Below are 20,979 nucleotides of genomic sequence, written 5' to 3' on the forward strand. Positions count from 1 at the left end.
TGACACAATAAGCGTAGGTCCGAATGTTACATCCGAAATGTTCGACCGCCGTAACGCGTCGTAATAATTACATCTAACTATTCAACATGGTGTTTTCAAGTGTTTTATTCGCGCGAATAAAGGAAACGACAGGATTGCACAGACGCCACATCCTAAACTAACACGAAACCGTAAATTTTCGATAATATAATTGCCCCAGCGGTAATGTGTGAGCGACATTAGTATGAGCAGTTTACATACATATATACAATCACTAGTTTTATGTATACGCAAAATTGTTTATTCAACCACATATAACTGGATCTAACCAGACTGAATCTAAACATCAAGTATAGGTACAGTGGGATCACTACATGGGAAAGGTTTATTTCTAAGCGGAAACTATGATTATGGAAAATATATGCGATAATGGTCATTATATTCCCTCCATCATCGAACGGATTATAATAACGGTATACCTAATACAAATCCATCAGAAATTTAAATTTATCTACACATCTTCCTAATTGTCATAAACACACATCAATTATCAATCAAGTCATCATTTCATTATTGCTTAAAAATGAATAATATACTACGTGTCACGAGTTACAACAAAGTAAAATAGTTTTACAGTCAACAATTATTACAGTCTATAATCTAAAACTACAACATGTCAATACCAAAAACAATACACTAGAATCCAGTGAAACACACAGTACATATTGCAATTGATTGAGGAGCGAGACATTATTATGTTATGCGTAAAAGCTTGTATAAAACAGCCTAAAGATAGTTGCGAGGCCAATTTTTCTTAACACGCAACAACCAACTTTTATGAACATCTAATGAAACAATTTAATTATTATCCAGATTATTAGACATTAATAAATGGACCGTTTTGTTTAAGTGTAAATAAAAAAAATATCCATTTAGTATATTCAATTATTTCATTCAGTTCACTTTTCTCCGATAACAGCAAAAAAGTATTTTCACCGTTTCTTGGCATTTATTATGACATTTATAATATTATTTTTGATTAATTTTATTTTGAGTTACTAAGTAATTTAACTATTAATTTGCACAGTGTTTTATTTTAATTGTATGATTTTTAGGTTTAATGACGTTTAATAATTCTTACTTTGTTTGCTATAAAAGTTGGTTATTGAATACAAATTCAATTGCTGTACTTAATCAAAAACTAAATCAATTTCGATGAGTTAATATTAGTAGTGACAGTTTTCCATAGCCCAAAACATCTTCCCGTCAATAATTCTAGTTCTTCAGACTCCACATTAACTTAGATCTCCTATGCGTTAGTACAAAACATTCTTGATTGTTGTTCAGTCTTCTAATATCCTTTTGGTCTTCAGTGTTCCGATATTCAACATAGATTCTAACTCGAAAACTTCCGCCGTATGTTGTTCAGTTACACCACAATTCTGTCTTTGGATATGATTCTAGTCTTACAATTTGATTTTGTTCTTTGATTTGATCTGTTGAACTATTTCGACGCTCATTGTTGTTACGCGAACCAGTTTTGGTTTTGTCAAACAATATTTTCGTTTCGAGTACTATTATGTTGCATGTTCATGGTTTAGCAATAATATACCTTTCGATAACGTCTCTAGGTTTGGTTATACTTTTTTTTTATATATCTTTACTTAGTAAATCAGATGTTATTTTTTTACTGACTCAATCGATATTTTGTTGCAATCTTTTATGGCTCGCTCCATTCACCAGTCAATTGTGTTATTTCAATCTATAGTTTTTTCTTTTCTATCTACAAATAAATTCTCAAGTTGTCGTAGTCGATGCGTTGGTATTTGTTGACATATAGAGGGAGCTACTTATGCAAGTAGCAGCAGTTATTGTACAGGTGGCGCTAGTTGTCGTAACAACGGCTACAGGTGGCATCCATTTGAAAGTTGCGTTACGGTTACATCGATTTGTTGGAAATTTAGCGCTAGTAGCGTAACGTTTAGTTGCATTTTGGTTGTTGCTACTTGTTGTACGTACACCACTAGTTGTACAGGTGGCGCTAGTGGCGTTACGATAAACGCTTGTGGATGTGTCAGTATTTGGATAACGATTAACACTTGATGCTGCACTTATGTTGGTATTTCCCGCACAGATAAAACTAGTTGCACTGGAGATGGTTTTTAGTAGATTATTGCTACTTGTTGCACATAATGCGTCACTTGCTTTATGATTAACACTTGATGTAGTACAGTTGACTGCAGTAGCGTTACGACAAACGCTTGGGTTGACGGTATTTGCGTTATGACTAATGCTTGATACGACGATATTTGAATTACGAGTAACACTTATTGTTGCACAGGTGTCGGTATTTGCGTTACCACTAACACTTGTTGCACAGGTGGCGCTAGTGGCGTTACGAGAAACACTAGTTGTTGCACAGTTGACGTTAGTCGAGTTACGATTAACACTTATTGTTGCACAGTTGACGGTAGTAGCGTTACGACAAACGCTTGATGTGACGGTATTTGAATTACGAGTAACACTTATTGTTGCACTGATGGCGCTAGTAGCGTTACAAACACTCGTGTTGTGGGTAGTGGCGTTGCGGGTGACTCTAGTTAACGCACAGTTGACATTAAAGGCGCTAGTTACACTTATTGTTGCAAGGGTGGCGCTAGTTATCGCAGCGACGCCGCTGGAGACGCCAGTGACGTCACGACTGACGCCTGTTGTTGCGCGGACGGTGCTAGTGACGTCACGGCTAGCGTGTATAGTAGCGCGGGCGGCGCTCGTGACGTCACGGCTAGCGCCTGCAGTCGCGCGAGCGGCGCTAGTGACGTCACGACTGGCTTCTACAGTTGCGCGGGTGGCGCCAGTCGCCGCAGCGGCGCCGCTGGGGGCGCCAGTGTCGCCGGTGACGTCACGGCGGGCGGCGCGGGCGGCGGGGCGGGCGCGGCTGCGGTGCTACCTGCGCCCGATGAGCCCGTTGGAGTTACTGTTCTGCTGGGGGCACATCTCCAGCTCTACTAGCAGCGGGAAGTGATCTGCGGGGATGGTACAATAGCATTTATTATACAGAAGTAAAAAATATAGATCGTTTGACAAACTACGTGACGTGACGCAGAGGATTACGAGCCGATACTCAGATGGATAAAAGTTAATTAAATAAATGATGAATTTAAGGTTAAGTTCTGGCCGTACATGTTTGTGAACTAGTCTTTGCGTGTCCTATCCTATATGTGGATATAAAAAATGCCCCTTAGAAGCAGGCACACAACACTAAAACATTCCACCTTATATCTCAACAATAATAACCAATTCTTGTAAATTACTGCCTACTAAAAATTTACAAAATAGATATTTGATGGACAAAACGGATGAAAGATTGATTATTAATAGTAATAACAAGTATAAATGAAATTATTATTCAATTACTACATTAATTTACACATAAAAAAATTAACATAAAACATGAATACCTGAAGGTATGTGAGGGTGAGGGCACCCAACGACCTTGTGTTCCCTAAACCAGTCCTGTGAGAGAGGCCCGAGGAGGCCGAGCGGCGTCATCGTCTGCTTGCTGTAGAATATGTAGTCGATGATGCCCTTGAAGTCGAAACTGGAATCATCAAATGTTACATTTGAAACTTGGTTGGCTCCTATAATTTTTACAATCGGTAATCTCCACACACTATAGATAAAATCTGGAGCAGTAATTCAAATGAGGGTTGATAAGGAAAGGTACGGGGTAATGGCTATTGGTTAAATAAAGCTCGTTAGAAACATTATAATAAATTATGACAGGTCATTGTAATAATAAATGAATGTATATTAAAGAACTTTTGATTAATATCATTTTGTTATTTTTTTCTATTGAAAACGTTTAATTTTCAAATACCCATAATACATAAAAAATAATTATTTCGTCCATCTTATTGGAATAAGAATGACGCCATTTAATCATCATGCATTATCAGCAAACCAAATTTATATGTAAAAATTTCAGCTCAGACAATCGGGGTAAACCGCAAAAATTCTCTCACATACATACAATCAAACATATATGTATGTGTGGTTTTAAACAAAACCTCACATACATACGAACCAAAAAACAAGACAATTTACGAGTAAATAAATCTTGTAGATAATAGGACGGCCACCGGGTGGGGTTTTAATGCAGTAAGAATCCGCAAATCCGACTCTACGCCGCTCCCACGGCACCAGGTACCTTTTGAAGGTTTCCCCCTAGTATACAAAAAAAGACAATAATAGTAAAAGACTCACGTATAGTTAGTGTACGGCATGATATCCTCGCTGTACGCGGACGCGAGTTTGAAGTTGTGCGTGAACTCGTGCTCGGAGCTCGGCATCCGGCGCAGCGAGGTCGCATAGCCGAGCTCCTTGAAGTCGCGGTGTTCGGACGACACCCGCCCGGCGGACAGGAACTCGATCACGCCTGGAGTGTAACACATAATTATGTGAAACATTTAAAACTTTGTGAACCACCTCATCTCTTTTAACAGTATTACGCGCTGCTGTGTTCTGGTTTATAGGCTGTGGTAAGGAAACAGGCGTTTTAGCGTAGTCCTTAGGGGTAGCGGCGCGTCTGTGGCCTACCTCAGGTAGGAATTGAATCCTGTCTGGGGTTGATAACAAATGTCCATAATCGGCAATAACCATTAACCATCAGGTGGATTGCATGCTCGTATTGCTCTCCCTGCTATCTGCTATAACCACAGTATAAAAAATAGTTTCTTAAAAAATCTTGTCGACTTATTTTTTAAATACCTTGAGACTTATATACTATCGCGACTCATTTACAGATGATATTTTTTCCTTTAATCTAATAGTACATACAAAACTCCTTCCCTGGCTACGGCTATAAGAATGACGGTACTTAAGATTTCAAGGAAAGGGGGTTAACTCTTAAAACCCTACTCCTTGAACGACTTTTGTCGTCAATATCAAAGTCTAGACGAGCTACACGTCCACCTTCCCGCTCACCATTGATATAGCATTCGCCACTATTAGGCAGCGAGTTGAAATCCCCACACAGCAGCAGTTGCACGTTATTCCGTTGTCCACTGAGCCGCAACGTGCGCGCCGAGTCGTCCAGTATCGACCGCAGCTCATCACTGAACATCATCGTCTGAATGAGCTACACGTCGATTTCAAGTGTTATGCATATTGTTCTTACCACTATCAGGTAGAGAATTGAAATCCCCGCACAGCAGTAGCTGCACGTTATCCCGTTGTCCAGTGAGTCGCAACGTACGCGCAGAGTCGTCCAGTATCGACCGCAGCTCATTACTGAGCATCATCGTCTGGATCAGCTTCACGTCGCAGAACTCCGGGTCCCAGTGTATGTGGGCGGTGCACACGAGTATCGGCTGAGAGAGCTGAGTCGTTTCAGTTGGTAAGCCTGCAATGGATTGTTTGAGATATAGGTTTGTGCTTCGTGTCTTACTATTGAATGTTGTGTTATCGGAATTTTGTCCACTTTTAATTTTGTTTGTTTTAATAAGAGCTACAAACTTCAATAATATCGGGTTTTGAATTGATATCCTCATATTAGTTTCATATCTTTTAAGTATATATTTATTTAAGTATATATGTTTACATTGCACTTTATATATTCAGGAGTGTAGGTACTAACGAAGTCATTAAGTGAAGACAAATCTTTGTCATTTTCTAATTTGTAAAGTTTAAAATACTGTTGTATACTTACTTTCAACTAATTATAATAATAAATAAAAACTATACGAATCAATTTAAGAAAAAAACTACACAAGCTAACAATACGTGAATAATGAGCATAACGAAGACATTTCATGTTATCGTATCTTACGCCTTTTATTATTGTAGTGTTAATAACTACGTTGTTGAGCCTTTTATCGCTAATAAAAACCGAAAACTACTTCTAAAAAATATTGTGCGGTATACTAAGCGTGAAATATGCAAAATAACGTAAAACGAAAACAAAAATTAAATATATCTTCTACAACAGTATACTCTTATGTTGCAACAAAAATAAAAAAAAAAATCAACTACTCTACACTAAATGTATCACATAGAACGATAACGAACACTGCCTACATACAGTTAAGCGGAAATGTCAAAAATAGTAGTATAAAAAGATGTTCACCTGACTTACCGTTCTCCCACGCTGCCTCCTTAGTCTTCAAGAGGGCTGCTAGTCCGATGTTGTCTTTAGGCATGACGCGGTTCAGCATGTTGTCGGAGCCTTCGCTGTTCGCCATAGCGAGCTGGTTGAATTCTATTAGGTGTTCCTTTACTAGTGAGAACCTAAAATTTTGTTGATTTTTGAAATGGTCGTAGCTTCCTATCGCCTGATGAACACTCGTCATTATCCCACGGACATGTATATAAGCAACCCGCGCTTATGTGGAACTTCAATCGGATTGACGACCCGCGTGGCAGACCGATCTGACACGAGGGCTTCGGGTTCGATCCCTGGCCAGTCATCTAAATGATGAATTTGTATTTCTATTCTGTATCAGAAAGTTTGTGTGTTTATATGTCTTTAGCACCCATGTTGCAGATAATCCTAATGTGGGGCTATGCATTTAGAAAAGTCTAACTAATTTAAATAGGCTACAGATGTTTTGCTATCCTTTAATTGCTAAGTATGAAGGCTTTATGTTTCTGCCTTGCCATACAAACCATACCCCTGAGGACTACGATTAAATCACGTTAGTGTACTGCCTTACTCACCTCTCAGAAAATAAAATAGTAGCAGTTAACAATGCTTTCGTGATTTATAAGACAGGAATAGAAATATATGCATCCATTTCGAAATAAATCACGACTCGTTTCTTAGGTCAAATAAGTCGTACATAAAAATTACGTAAGTTACTCGTACATATAATAATTACGTTGTTCCTCAACTGATATAAAAGGATTACATGCCACAGTCAACCGTATGTTGGGTTTAGTAATAGATATAATTTGGCGAAAATGGAACGCCTTGTAAAACTCCCTATTAAACTTTCCTTGTGAAACGCTTTACATTTTTATTACTGACTGAACTTAATCGGTATTATTTGTTTATTCAAAAAAATATTCATTACTTTATCTATCGACATTTGACCTCATCGAGGAATTATTAACACAATGTATTTTCATAAATATAACGCTTTTGGTGATTCATTAATGTAAATAGATTCGTCTTTTTTGTTTTTATTCGTGTCGTAATATATACCTAAAGTCCCCGCGGAAGATTCCAGGTGTTACTCGGTTAGCAGACTTCAAAGGTCTAATTAAAAATCTTACTTGGCAGATCTAAAGAAGATAGCGCATCCATCCACGTATTTCCGTTCAGATTCGGACATGGTTTTGGCGCGCGATTTCGGTGAGAATATGCCGTCGTATCCATCCTGTTTTAACTCCGGCAAGAAAAAATTATAAAACTGGTCCGTTTCTACTTCCTGGAAAAGAAAGAGGAATAATTTTATAAAATATTTTTTTCTCATACCTGATATTTATCGTATGTAATTTTTCAGATGAGAGAGTAATGATTGGCCAATAACTCAACATGTTCAGTATGGGACTACTACGTTGGAGGTACGAGTTTAAAATCACGAATCTGTGATTTGTCAATGTTAAGTGCTTAGATATGATAAATAAGTTATAACCCTCACTAACTTAACCTTAATAAAACCCGCATACTCGTACACTACTTATTAACTCTACCAACTTAAATTAAATTCTTAATTGCTGAAAATTTGAGAATTTGAGCTACGATTACTGTTAATTTGGCAGAAGATCCGCTCCATCGAAATAAATGGAGGAAGTCGTTAAACACAGCACCGCTTTAAACACATCTATCGAAACATGCGCCGTCGGTGGAGCAACATGCGATAAAACAAGGAATACTAACGACGGCGTTTACACAAAGGTCTTCCGACTAGTCTGGAGGAACCCGAGTGATCGATGGCACATCCGAGGCGCCATTCAACTGAACATCTCGCATACACCTCCGGGGCGCATCACACCGCGCCGGCGGACCGACATTGACAGATTATTTAATGGGATGCGATTGTGGTGTACGGCGCTCTAGATGGTCAATCTTTTAGATTAATGGAGTGTTTACTGGATACGTAATGGTCAGTTAGGCGCAAATACATCTTCGGCTCAGGACCTCACACGCACAGTCGTGATAAACATCGATTTCGATTTTCAAACAGTCACTTGAACGTTACGATCCATTATCTACTCGCAAATGTTTTGATTAAATATTTTGGAAATTCTTATCGATTGGTATATTGTTTTTGTACATATAATTATATTTCTTCGTGTAGAAGAATATGAGACGTAGAATTGTTTCGGGCTCGAACTTCGATTTAACAATGTCAAAATCACAAATTAAATTTATTCTGTTTCTCAGCGCTTTTGTTATAAGTTATAACCTGTATGTGTCCTGTATGTGTCATCAAAATACACAGAATGTTCGACTGTCGTAAATTTATATTGCTTTATTATCTCAAATGTTTTTTTAAGTTACATAAAGCAAATTTAATATGTATAGAAATGGTAAGTAAATATAGTAAGGTCTCATATGAATTCCCTACACAATTACAACCGAGGCGGCCAAATTGCAATAGTCTATTGGTTCGAATCGAAGCACGCGACCACCTACGCGCAATTATTTGGAATAGACGATAGACCAAGTTTTAACAATGATGAACGCGTGGATCGCATGTGGAATACACAGCTCGGAGGTAGCTGCGAGGAATATTTACGATTCAGGATATGTCATCACGTACTTTCTCAAATCTTATCGAGAATTAAACACGAAATCTATGCGGTTTTTTATTTATCTCTAATCTTATACACAAAATTTATAATAGCACTAAAATGTTTACGTAATCGTAAATTGCATTGTGCATTTATGTCAGGCTTTGCCCTTGATGTTCGCCTATAACACAATTACGATAGTATATTTATGTGTTACAATAGCTGGTTTTGCACAGAATAAAAGAAATAAAATTAGCATACAATAATAAAGTTTAATACTTATTAAATGTAACTAAAGGGAAGAGTACCTGTAAGCTTATGATGTCAGCTGAGTAGTGTCTGATTTCGTCCAAAATACCCTTCTTCCTGTAGTCCCACTCCAGCGCCCAACTGGGGCAGTAACCGTACATCTGTCTTGTCGCGTATTTGTCACAGAGCACGTTGTAGCACATCACCGTGAAAATACCTGAAACAATAAATTGTCCCCTTTTAAGGATACATGTAATAAGCACGGCTAAGTCGTTGGATATACAAGTTTCCTATGTTACGTAAACGGATAACGAGCGAGAGTGAAGAGTAGGCAGTTTCTATTTCTACACAATCGTCCCCATTCAATTCGCAATCACATGTCAAGCGGACATCAGACGAGATGCCAATTAACTATCGCTGAAGCTTTGTTACAGTGGCTCGGGACCTGTCGCGTGACAGATAAAACTTGTTCCAATTAAAAAGAGACTCATATTACGCTCTACATGCGTCGCGTACGCGCGTTCGCGTTTTGCCGGCACGCGACACAATAGCTTTTGTTTTTATAATGTCAGCTGCATACACGCTGATATGGTAACTCCACGTTTCATCTCGCCGTAATCACTGCGACTCCACGCTCCTATCCTTATCTGTAGAGAATGAAAATGAGCCGTTTAGTAGCCGATCTAACAGTCGTGTTAAGCACCCCCGAGCGAGTCGTGTGGAGTGCATTAGGATCAACGTTGATGACGAGGAAATAGCTCGATCGTTTACCAGTACGAGTGTGGACGGATCGACGACTAGCCTTCATATTATGCAATCGCTAAATAGAGTCATACACCTTGCCCGTCGGTGTGTATTGGGTGCGGAGTGTAAATGGCTCAAAGTGGTTGCGGGGTATGAATTGGGCATTATGAACATCCCAGGCTGCCGCGACGGACTCATTCCGCCGTATCCACTTATTACGTAAACTAACGTGGCACGACTGTGCTCTCTCACGCTCCACACCATTATCGCAGATTTATGCGGACGCCGCGCTCGCACCCGTCTTATTATCCGGATCAAAAGGCTCGCGGGAGGACGAGGCCGCTCGTCTAAATGCCGACTTCGTGGAAGTCCTTGGCGATGCAATTATCGGAATTTAATCTGGCTCGATCACAGTCAATCAGTTGACAAAGAAGGGGGTGGACGTCGTGAGACAAAGCGGCCGGGGCCGGTGGAAGGACAAGACAATGCCGAGATCGAGCCGCGAGCCGGAGTCGGGACAAATTGATAAAGATCGCGGGGCGCGCTCGCACTCATGCTAATCGCCGCGGAGTCAACGTCACCTGGCGTCGAACGGCTACGATCAATACGGCCGCAGCACGTGCTTTAACTGCGTCCATTATATGCCCGATGCGTCGCGTGGCGACGAGGCGCACATGCCAAACGTCGCGAAACAATGCGCGCATCGATAATCGCTCGTTGTTTAAGGCACTACGAACGGGCGAAACGAAAGCTCCGCGCCGACACAATAATAAATGGTAATGTTGTCGAACATGTGGACGCGTGTCTTCTTTTCAAATATATCTAAAGGCGATGATGAAATTGTACGTGTACGCCCGGCAAACAATGAGGGAAGGTGACATTCGCCGTGTACGGTTATAGCATTGTTGCGTTCGAAGCGGATCTTCGTGTGGACACGGATCAATGTTATGTCACAGATATATAGCACACGGAATTCGTTGCAAAGTAATATGTAAGGAAGCGTGGCGGCGGATGTTTAGCGGCAAGTAGAGCGTGTCAAGATTGACTACAGAATAAATATTTTCTAGTAGCAATCGCATCTTGCCAGTTTCGTACCACATTTATCTCGTCCTACGTAATGTCGGCGCATTTACTGTTCAAATTTATATTCGTGCAATTCGAAAATGTTAAGTCCCAAATATTTTATAGACAATGTATCCGTACCGTTAGAGTTGTTAGTCATGCTTGTGTAATGATTTATAATATCAATACAATTCGTGAGCGTTCGAGACAGGTTTTTTTGTGAAGTAAACGTATTTCATTAAAAGCGATTTAAGCGTAAGAAGATTTCGATCGGATCGGCAACGTAAGCTCATTAGATCATGTTCGGTCATAGACCGGTCGGTATGACTGATAGATATGACGTAAGATATCTGAAAAGGTGTTAAGTTTGGAACAATGAACGGCTCTGTTGCTGACTGCTACTGAATTTGTTTCGTTCGTTGTTAGCAGTGATAGCCTAGTGGTTAAGAAACTCGGCCTCTCACGCTGGGAGTCAGAGGTTGAAATCCTTGGCAGTCTCCTCTAATTTTTTATTATATGCGTATAAAAAAAATATTATTATATCATTGCCTAAAACGACGAGGGAAAACGCCGTTAGGAAACCGGTACGACTGCGAGTTCGAAAAAAATAAAAAAAATTTCAAGTGTGTGAAGTCTACCAATTCGCACTTGGCCAATGCCGTGGACTGTGGTGGAAGACATGGTGGATAGAATTTGTGAGGAAACGAGTGCCAAGAAGTAGGACAGTACCGGTTGACTACTGAATTTGTTTCACCTTCAGCCAACGTAACCGTAATAATATCAGCGGCTAATTGAGACGTCGTCCACGTAATATCATAATTCCACTTGAACAGAACTACGTTTTTGTCGCGTTCGACGATATTTTTAGCTAACAAAAAACAATGTTACTGGAAGGTCGTAGCCGCAAAACATTATATCAACTTAAAAATAATTCAGCGTAATAATATATTCATTGGTACTTCAATGGAAGTCCGCAAAGTAATTTGCATATGAAAACTCGTAATTACAGTGAATCGAGCCGATCGATACACAATTGTCATGGGACTAGCGGCCACATGACGCCGGCTTCATGGGAGCCGCAACATTTGTTAGAAGGCTGGAGTTTCTAGAAATCGAACCAATTACCTACCATGCATTTCCATAATAAGCGGCTTCAAACTCCTACCTACTATTGCTAATTCAATTATTTCTTTCCAGGTATCTTTAGTTGAAGCTTATAAAATTAATAAGCCTGTATTAAAAAGTACCCATTTAAGTGTCTCGTATCTTATGCAAATTATACCCACGGTTCCGTACAATGAGCTGAAAAGTATTAAAGTACATAGTTACACACGTACATACTTTTACATTTTATGAACAATTAAAATTCTCATTTCCGAATAAACGAAACAAAAACAAAACGGCAAGAATTAATGAGGCATCTCCTTTTCTGGAGATGGCTTTTTGCAACCGTCTCTGCAATTACGCAAAGGTTTTGTTCAGGGAGAAATTGAAAAAAAAAAATTGCCAGTGCGGGTCCGATTTCAGGGTTCCGTACCCGATGGGTAAAAATGGAACCTTAAGCCTCCGCTGTCTGTCCATTTGTCACAGGGCTCAATCTCTTGAACCCTAATAGATAGACACTTGAAATACATTACAGAGTATGTAACTTAAAGGTGGCCGACATAACAGCAACTATTAAAAATAAAAAACAAATGAAAATTAGTTGGTACAAAACCTTCAGTGTGCGAGTTCGACTCGCACTTGGCGGTTATTACCCATTGGGTACAGAACCCTGAAAAACACAAACGAACTGCAAGACGACGATTATTCAAAATAACGTTGACCATCGGTGTTTAAACTGGTACCGGATGAGATATTGCGAGTGGGTCCATTTGTTGGTCGGCATCGTATGTATCAAATGCAATCCGAAAGGCAGTTACTCTCTTTGAAATATACTGACGTATGCGGAAAGTGTTCAACGTGTTCGCACGAACCACGGGCGCGCATTAATCAGAGGCATTAGTAAATGCAATGATATTTTAAACTATAGATGGGTTACATGCCCATTAAACAACTCGAAAAAATTGACACACATGCCCATTTTCCATTTTACTTACATATCATTAAATAGACAAATATTCTATAAGGTACAGAGCTATTGGAACAATATGATAAATATGCGTTTCAAGTATCATTCATACGTAAATATCGACGTAAATGAATAAGTTGTCTCTTTGTTGTCAATTACGTAATAATGGCGGACCAAACACGAAAAATAATCAAAATTTAATAATTTCTCCTCATTTACTTGTGATATGTTATTCCATGACGGTTGTTTATTTTTTTGCATAATTTATACATTTACGCATTGCACAAGAAGACATTTTGAGGCTTAGAAGACTAAAATAATGACGTTTAACGTGTACAGTGACATACGTGTCAATTACTACACCGCGCAAAAGTGACTGAAGTCGACATACACCAATTGGTGTATTTTTTATGTTTCAAGTCTTGCCCGCTAGTAACTCATCTTTAGTTTATATCAATGGGTGAATGCAATTAATGTTGAAGATCGGCAGTATTAATAGACGTTGCATCGCAATTCACGTCCGTGTTATTGATGGGGAAATTCGATTTCGGGATCGAATCGCACGGAATGACCTTTCTGACGGAAATTGCTGAAGTAGGGACGAGCCTCTCACGCTACGTAATTGGTTTATAACTAACACAGTTTCAAGTTAGTAGCGAAATGAGTGAAATATCACGGGTATAAACATAACATGTTTGTTTTTACCCGACTGCGGAGGGTAATGTATTTCTTATTCTCTAGGACGTCCTACGGCCTACAGCCTAAAGGGTTTGAGGTATTTCAAAATATGAGTTGTCGTTGGATATATAAGATTGGATATTGTAAATTGTAGGAGTGACGTAGGCTAAGTAATCACTTAATTTAGGAACATTTATAATCTACATATAATACAAGACTCATACTTGATGTCGATGAGATGCTGAGATGACAGACTGGCCTAAATACTTATTTGGAACGTCACTGAATAACAGCACTCTTCCAAACAGAACACAGGAGTTTGTAACGCTCATAAACATGTAATGTATCAAATACGCCGATGATTCTTTTCTGGAGCTGGTTTGTTTCAAACTTAATTTTCTAAATGGAACCATTAATCCCCCGGTAACGCCCTACAAAAGTGGTATCGTCAAGGGAAGCACTGCCCGTGGATTTAAATTACCACGTGACTCTAATCGTCGAAGTCGACACAACAACCGACCGCGACGTAATCGATCTACATTGGCGCCGCGACGGTGACTCATGTCAACTATACACTCATTGACATTTCAATGTATACGTTTAATGGAAGTGTACGGGACGTGTACCGTTTTAACCTTTTTTTTTGTTTACGAGGGGGAAACCTTCAAAAGGTACCCGGTGACGTAGGAGCAACACAGGGTTATGTGGGATTCTTACCGCGCTAAACCCCCCCGGTGGCCGTCGTCAGCGTTGCCAAGAGGACTCCGGGTTCTCCTACGGAACGCAACCGGAGCCTTCTGAACGCCTTGCCCCTTCGGGCTCCTCCTAGGTGAGCTTCAGGACTCACCACACCGTCTGGTGTTTACGACGGTATGCGACCACACATACCGCCGCCCTTCACGGAGTTGCTTGCTGGACGGGTCGACCTCCCAATCTTGCCGCGCGCAACCCCGGAAGCCCCCTTTTATTCACCTCTTACGACAGGCAGAGGATACCATAGCCCTATTCTAGTCCCGGGACTACAGAGGATAGAGGATAGAGTTAAGAATGAAAATTTAAGGTGCAAAACGTTAAGAGATAGGTTTATGTATTTTTTTGAAAATGACACTTGGCTTTTTTAGTTGCGCAGAAACTTTGTGGTTTCACTTCGGTGACACTACCGCCACAACTTATTCTGTCTGGTAACAAGAATGTTAAACGTTGCTGTGTTCTCGCTCGAAAGATGTGGCAAGAGACATAATCCGAGGCGTTCCTTCTTAGTTCTGGATGGTAGCGACGCAACTGTGTTTGACCTCACGTAGGAGAATCAGCTTTACTGCACTCTGGTTTCCTTTTCTACATTATAAAAAAAAATAAGCTATTTTGCCGGAGTATTTAAAAAGGCCCATCCATAAATAAAGCATTTATATTTTAGCTTATATCATATTGCAAATAAATCTACTTAGATAAAATATTTTGAAATCGTTGCTTATGTATTTTCATATCTTTTTGGATTCGGTCCACTAGAATTATTTTAAAAAACTACAAGCCCTGGCTTGTGAAAATCCAGTATCGGACCCCAAAAGTGTCCTTAACTTTTAACTTGGACATTTGCCAGCGGAAAGGCGCGCTGCACACGTGGCAACTAAAAACGAGTTCAATAGGACTAAGAGCAATATCAATAAAATATTTATTCGCCATACACACGAGAATTCTGATGGAAACGGTTTACTCCTGCGAATGGGATATATAAAGTAAATAAAACACTCGTATCACTGAGAGATGCGTGAATGAAACATTCGTCTAATATACCTTTTTATCATAAACGTGTGAGAAACGACTTAAACCCTATTTGAAGTCTTTGAGTGGACCCAAAGTTCTTCAAAGATGAGTAGCTGTTACCAATTCTTAATAAGGCGTGATTGACAATTTTCCTTCCCGTGTCCATTATTACCATTATACGAGTATGTATAATTGGATTGGATGTACTTGTTTACAAATGATTCTATAGCCTGTCCAATCAGGACAGATTTATTATAATAATGTACGATAAACGTTTTCATTTGAATTTTCTTTGTTAGACATTAATTGACTCCAGCAATTTGGTATAAAAATATATCTAATAATATTACTAAGAATTGTTAAACGAATCTTTGGCTTTGCCAAAAGAGAAATTTCAAAAAGAAATATTGCAAAAAGTACAGAAAAAACTATCTAGCCCTAAGCATCACTTGGAAATTCGCCAATTGATATTATCGTTGAAGGAGTTCAATATCAAAGGACCAGACGCAATATCAATAAAATATTTATTGCACTCGCAAAGAGTAAAAAAAATAAAGCAAATAATATTTACTGGAAGGAGTTTGATTATTATTGTAGTACAGAAGTAGCACACGAGTGTGTAGTCTTTCTGATGATGGGTAGCTACTGACGCCCATGCTCAAGTATATCTGTGATGAATGGAAGATGGGATTGGAGTCCTACCTTAGTTCGGCTACCCCTGCGGGCTAAATTGAAATATTTCCTTTGAGATTTCTTCCATTACCACATCGTTTATCCTTCAAATCAAAACATAGCGGCGTTTAATACTGATTTTAAAAGGCTGAAATAGATATGGTGGTTCACATTCATTTTTATTTATTTCCTGTTAAATGTAGTACAATCTGGGTTGACTTTGAAGTCGAACCATAAAGGACTCTATCACCTTTGCCTTTCAAATAACTTACAATTAAGTTTACATTGTATGTACTGAATGTAACTTTTTCTTTGAACAACAAACGTTGTTGTTATTATAATAGAGATGGGCGATCGAAACAGCTCACTCTCGCGAGTGGGACGCTAAAAAATAAATACAAACACTCGGGTGCTATCTTGTCTCATCTGAATATAATGGAGGGCGCGGTCGACTGTTTATTGGCGATGCCATTACGTGGGCTCTCTGTACGACAGGCGTTGTGTTGTACTAGAATTAAGCTCTCGACTGTACTGAATGTTGATTGCATTTTACGATGCGTTCGTGCCAAACGATGTTTGAGATTAGACGCTCAATAGATGGTTGCAACGATGCTAATAGTTACAACACATATCTGTATGGTTGAGCAAAGATTTTTTCTGATAAAACCGGGAGAGGAATGGAGCGTACGCCACTATGCTGTCCAATACGGATCAGTGAAGGAGGCTACGGGTTAGTACATATTAAGGTCTTCAATAAGCTCTGGCGACTGTCAAAATAACTAAAAGTAATTGTTGGAACCGCATTAACAAAAGTACTCCTTCAAAACACGATAGCGCGATGTAATACCACCAGTAGCGGTTACCCATCCGACTCCCGACCGTGCCCAACGTCGCCTAAGCCTAACTTTATAAATTGGTTGAGACTTACACAAGCGGCACAACTTATAGTGCTTCTCAAGAAAATATTATTATTAAGCTACAGTCAGAAAATACGACATTGTATTCCACTGTAAAGGAAGCCTATGAAATAAAGGAGGAAAAAGTTACCACTGAAAGTAAACGAATACAGATTATTACCTATATATAGATTTAGATATCACGTTTTTAATACATTGATTGAGGAAAAAACCGCGAAATCCGCATGGGGCCTGTGACCTGTTTTTCTATTTTAAGAATTTGCCTCGCAGCAGGGAATGCGGTAGAAATCTGGACACATAAAAACTTTAGGCTTTGTCGGTTTTTTCATTGAGGTCCGATGCTCGGCTACCGACTGACCTTGAAAATTCAATTTCAGCAAAATAACTCCCAAGTGATCGACTGATATAACTATTATATATTTTGTCAGGCTTTTAAATAGAATTGCACTATATGAGGTCAAGGATAACACGTGTTGAACTAAGGCGGATTGAACACCGGCCGAGTTGGTTGTCGTTTTTACTTAAATGTAAGGTTTTTACACTTTTTACACCCAAAGTAAGATTTCTTGTAAATCGTTATTTAGATTCTGCCTAGCCAGAAATCGAACCCAGTTAGAATCTCAGGACTGTTGTTATTGAGTTATTACTACCACTTACTAGATGGAAAATAAATAGCACACACAATCTTTGAATGTCTGTCAACGTTTACCGTGAAAGTCAAGCAAAGGCAAACATTGTCAGGAAATGCATGCATGCACAATTCAAAGGTATCTGAAGTCTACAATCCGCACTTAACTGGTAAAATGGCCTGCTTATTTTGGATAAACACGCACATATAGTATTAAGAAAGTAGACTGACACTTTTTTCAGCGAATAGTGATAGAAAAGCTTTTGAGACTAGACTACGGCGGCACCACCGTTACATCAATTTTTGCCTAATAACAGCAGTATTAACCGCCGCTGCGTTCCGGTTTGACTAGTGTGATAAGGGAAATATATTTAATCCCGGCGTTGCTACTGAGTTCTCAGAAATAGTACCGAATGGTAGTCGACCTAAGGTGGAAGACTAATCTCATCCGGAATTGATTACAAAGCGCCCTCATCTTTCCTTTCCTTTCCCATTACTGTACCACAGCTGGGCACGGGCCTCCTCTCAGAATGAGAACGAATAAAAAATACTTATTGGTAGACTTTGGTTTAACGTTCTCTTTAAATATCATTTACGTTACTACTATTGAAATTTCCAAACTCATACTATCAATAACAGCAATAACCCACAAGATTGAGTGAAAAGTGTTGAAGAGACGAACTACACGAACTAGCGTAACCGGGCGTGTCATCCGATAACCGGCAGGGGGAGCCACTACACTTTTTATAGAGACACATATGGGAGTGAACTCGGGTGTGTAATGCGCGATCCGATGAGAGCATTAGTTCTGCTCGTATGGTTTGTTTTACCCATAGAGGCGATGGCATTCACGGCGTTTTTTCTATCGCAGATTGTGAGACTATCGACCATGTGGAACAACAGGTTAGTGATTTATGTGAAGATGATATTTTCCCATACGATAACGAAATCCATGACTGTGATATTACAAATTAAGTAATGTAACTTGATATTGTAGATATTAATAGTAACGGTTCGTGGATTTCAAAAAGTTGTAACAACATTTCTGTTTTATCTCACAAAGAACAAACAATCGTTAACCTGAACCTGAATCAAGGAGAAATGATATTGTTAGATATTAAATCCTTATTACTTACAACATCATTTACCACATACGCTACAAGAACATTAGGTATTCATATTATAATTGTGTTCAGTACATGCATATGTACACGTATGTTATATGAAACTTTGTAGTTTAGACGTACCCAAACTGATTTATTTATTGAACGCCAAATTCGATTGTAGTGAAGCAGGAAGCCGGCTGAAAATCCTTGCGGTGGCTTTCACGGAGTGCAGCACTCTCCGTTATTCTTTTATTTTGTGTGTTTTTAGTTTAAGAGGTTCTTTTTATACTTGGTGTTTTGATTTGTTTTTACATTTTACTGTATTCTGTGAAATCGGCCCGTACCGCAATTAAAAGACTACCTTTCTCCTTTTTTTAGAACTTTCAAGCAATACTATAGTAACACATCTGGAACTTTGATAGGTCGTAATTTCCTTACGAACTCGAATCTCGCTCTAAATCTGAGCTATCGCAACTTGGGGAAATCTCGAAATTTTCTAATATTCAAGATATACCTTTTTTTGACGAAACCTTCAATACCTTCTCCGGCGTTAAGTAATTGGTTCAAACTTGTTTTAATTGTTAATTGATTGCTTCATATTTTAGATTTCTAGAGTTATGAGGATTGTGCATAAAGCACATGTACATAGAAACATAAAATTATAAAATTGCAAATAAAATTGTGAAGGTTCCTATTTCGTGCAAAGATTTTTTGAGAGTGAAGAAGAGTCCTTTGTCTACTTGCAATGAATTAGACTTCTCTTTACTATATTTGAGACTACAGTTACTTTCATAGTTTCAAAAGAGGAATTCAACGAAATAATCATAGTTCTAATACTTATAGAGCGAGTGATAGAAAAACAACATAACAATTCCACTCGTACGCCAGCCGCACGGTTCAATTCCAGAATAGAACATATTCTACGAAATCCGTCGCGTGTATTTTGTTTGTCCTTTGTGTCCTGTGTATTTTTAACAATCCAACAATCGTCTAGAAGTCACGTCCGACCCGTATCTTGTTATGTAATGTAGACGACGTGAATATTTTATCATACATCTCATATTTTGATTGTATGTTTTGGTGAATATTTTTTTTCTTCGTAGAATACAACTGCTACTAGTTATGGTAGGTAGCTGCGTTTTGTTTAAATTCGGAGAGCGATGTTGATTATTCAAAGATTCAATTTTGGAATTATTCAAAGAAACTTTTTCAACGAAAGAAATATACAGGAAAGGTGTCATATACGTAGTGATACATATCTCATTGTAAATTGTGCCTTTGATGAAACTTGCTGCAGATCCGTAAAAAAAAAACAAAAACTAATAAATACTAACGGTCTAAAAGTAATATAGTAACACGGTCAATATATAATCATACAGAGAACAGATAGCCCGGTTCACGGATGCGGTGAGGTCGGAGCCAATGTCTCTAATTCGCATTGTGTATTGTTCGACCGCGAATGGCCACGCGAAGGGCACTTCCTCTCTTCCCGTGCCATCTGACCGTGAACGATCGGTCCAACGGATGGCTGAACCGCGTTTTCACTGAGCCCACGAACGTGTATCCTCGATCATTGTTGCCAGGTTTGCAATATTTTCTATACCTCCAACAGTTATTAAGTATGGCCTTTATACTTGGGCAGATATAGCCTTTTTAACATCTTCAAATACTAGGAGCCTGTTATTTAGATACGTATTTTTTACTATTATTTACTTTTATTTTTATTAATTTCCATTCTTTTCATCCCACTATACATAACAAACTTGAAGCGGCATGCTAATGGACGATTGGCGAAATTTTGTGAATATTTAAATTGGGAGTGGTTTATGAGTAAAATCAATAGAAGTTTAACTTCGCAAAGGCAAATACTAAATTCCCATTGATTAATTCAGGCAAGAGAATTTATAGCATCGATTTTCCTCCCGAAATCCCAGACAATGGGTACTTCAGTATTCACAGCTCAAGACACAACACTACTTTGGAAATCGATACTATAAATGAAGAAATTCTGTCTGATTCAATCCAAAATTATGTATCTATTTAACAAATATACAAACTTATGTATATATTTAACGAGTAAGATTGATCAATCAGTACGATTACCATTACGATTAATTTATTTAAGATTTTTGCCTCCTATTTAATGCGAATATTTGTTAATTAACACACAGATAAATTTATCGACAGTCATACAATATGTAAGGAACTGATTGGAGAGCAATGTTGGATAACTTAAGATGGAAGTGTAAATAAAAACCTAATAAGTTAGTATTCTAACAACACACATATTGATAATAATAATTTTACACACTAATAGGCAGTAGGCATTCTATAAGGCATTAAATAAGAATTAGAAATACAAGAAAAAAAGAA

The 20,979-nt window shown here is 38.7% G+C and overlaps 1 protein-coding gene across 2 annotated transcripts in view; it reads right to left on the reverse strand.

Moving 5' to 3' along the window:
• Positions 1-718: 718 nt before the first annotated feature.
• twin (CCR4-NOT transcription complex subunit 6-like twin) overlaps positions 719-20,979 on the reverse strand; it is a 268,905-nt gene continuing 248,644 nt past the window's right edge. The window contains exons 6-12 of one of the 2 annotated variants that reach the window (XM_073093871.1): positions 9,027-9,184; positions 7,255-7,409; positions 6,116-6,267; positions 5,159-5,383; positions 4,246-4,417; positions 3,441-3,580; positions 719-3,005 (exon numbers count right to left, since the gene is read on the reverse strand). In XM_073093871.1, coding sequence (XP_072949972.1) covers positions 2,926-3,005; positions 3,441-3,580; positions 4,246-4,417; positions 5,159-5,383; positions 6,116-6,267; positions 7,255-7,409; positions 9,027-9,184 — 1,082 coding nt within the window. In that variant the 3' untranslated portion in view covers positions 719-2,925. Of the gene's footprint in view, positions 3,006-3,440; positions 3,581-4,245; positions 4,418-5,158; positions 5,384-6,106; positions 6,268-7,254; positions 7,410-9,026; positions 9,185-20,979 lie in introns of both variants that reach the window. The other variant, XM_073093870.1, reaches the window with a different exon arrangement.

The sequence above is a fragment of the Epargyreus clarus genome, unplaced genomic scaffold (assembly GCF_041222505.1).
Source record: "Epargyreus clarus isolate Ecla_fem2 unplaced genomic scaffold, WU_Ecla_fem_2.2 ptg000005l, whole genome shotgun sequence".
NCBI lineage: Eukaryota > Metazoa > Arthropoda > Insecta > Lepidoptera > Hesperiidae > Epargyreus > Epargyreus clarus.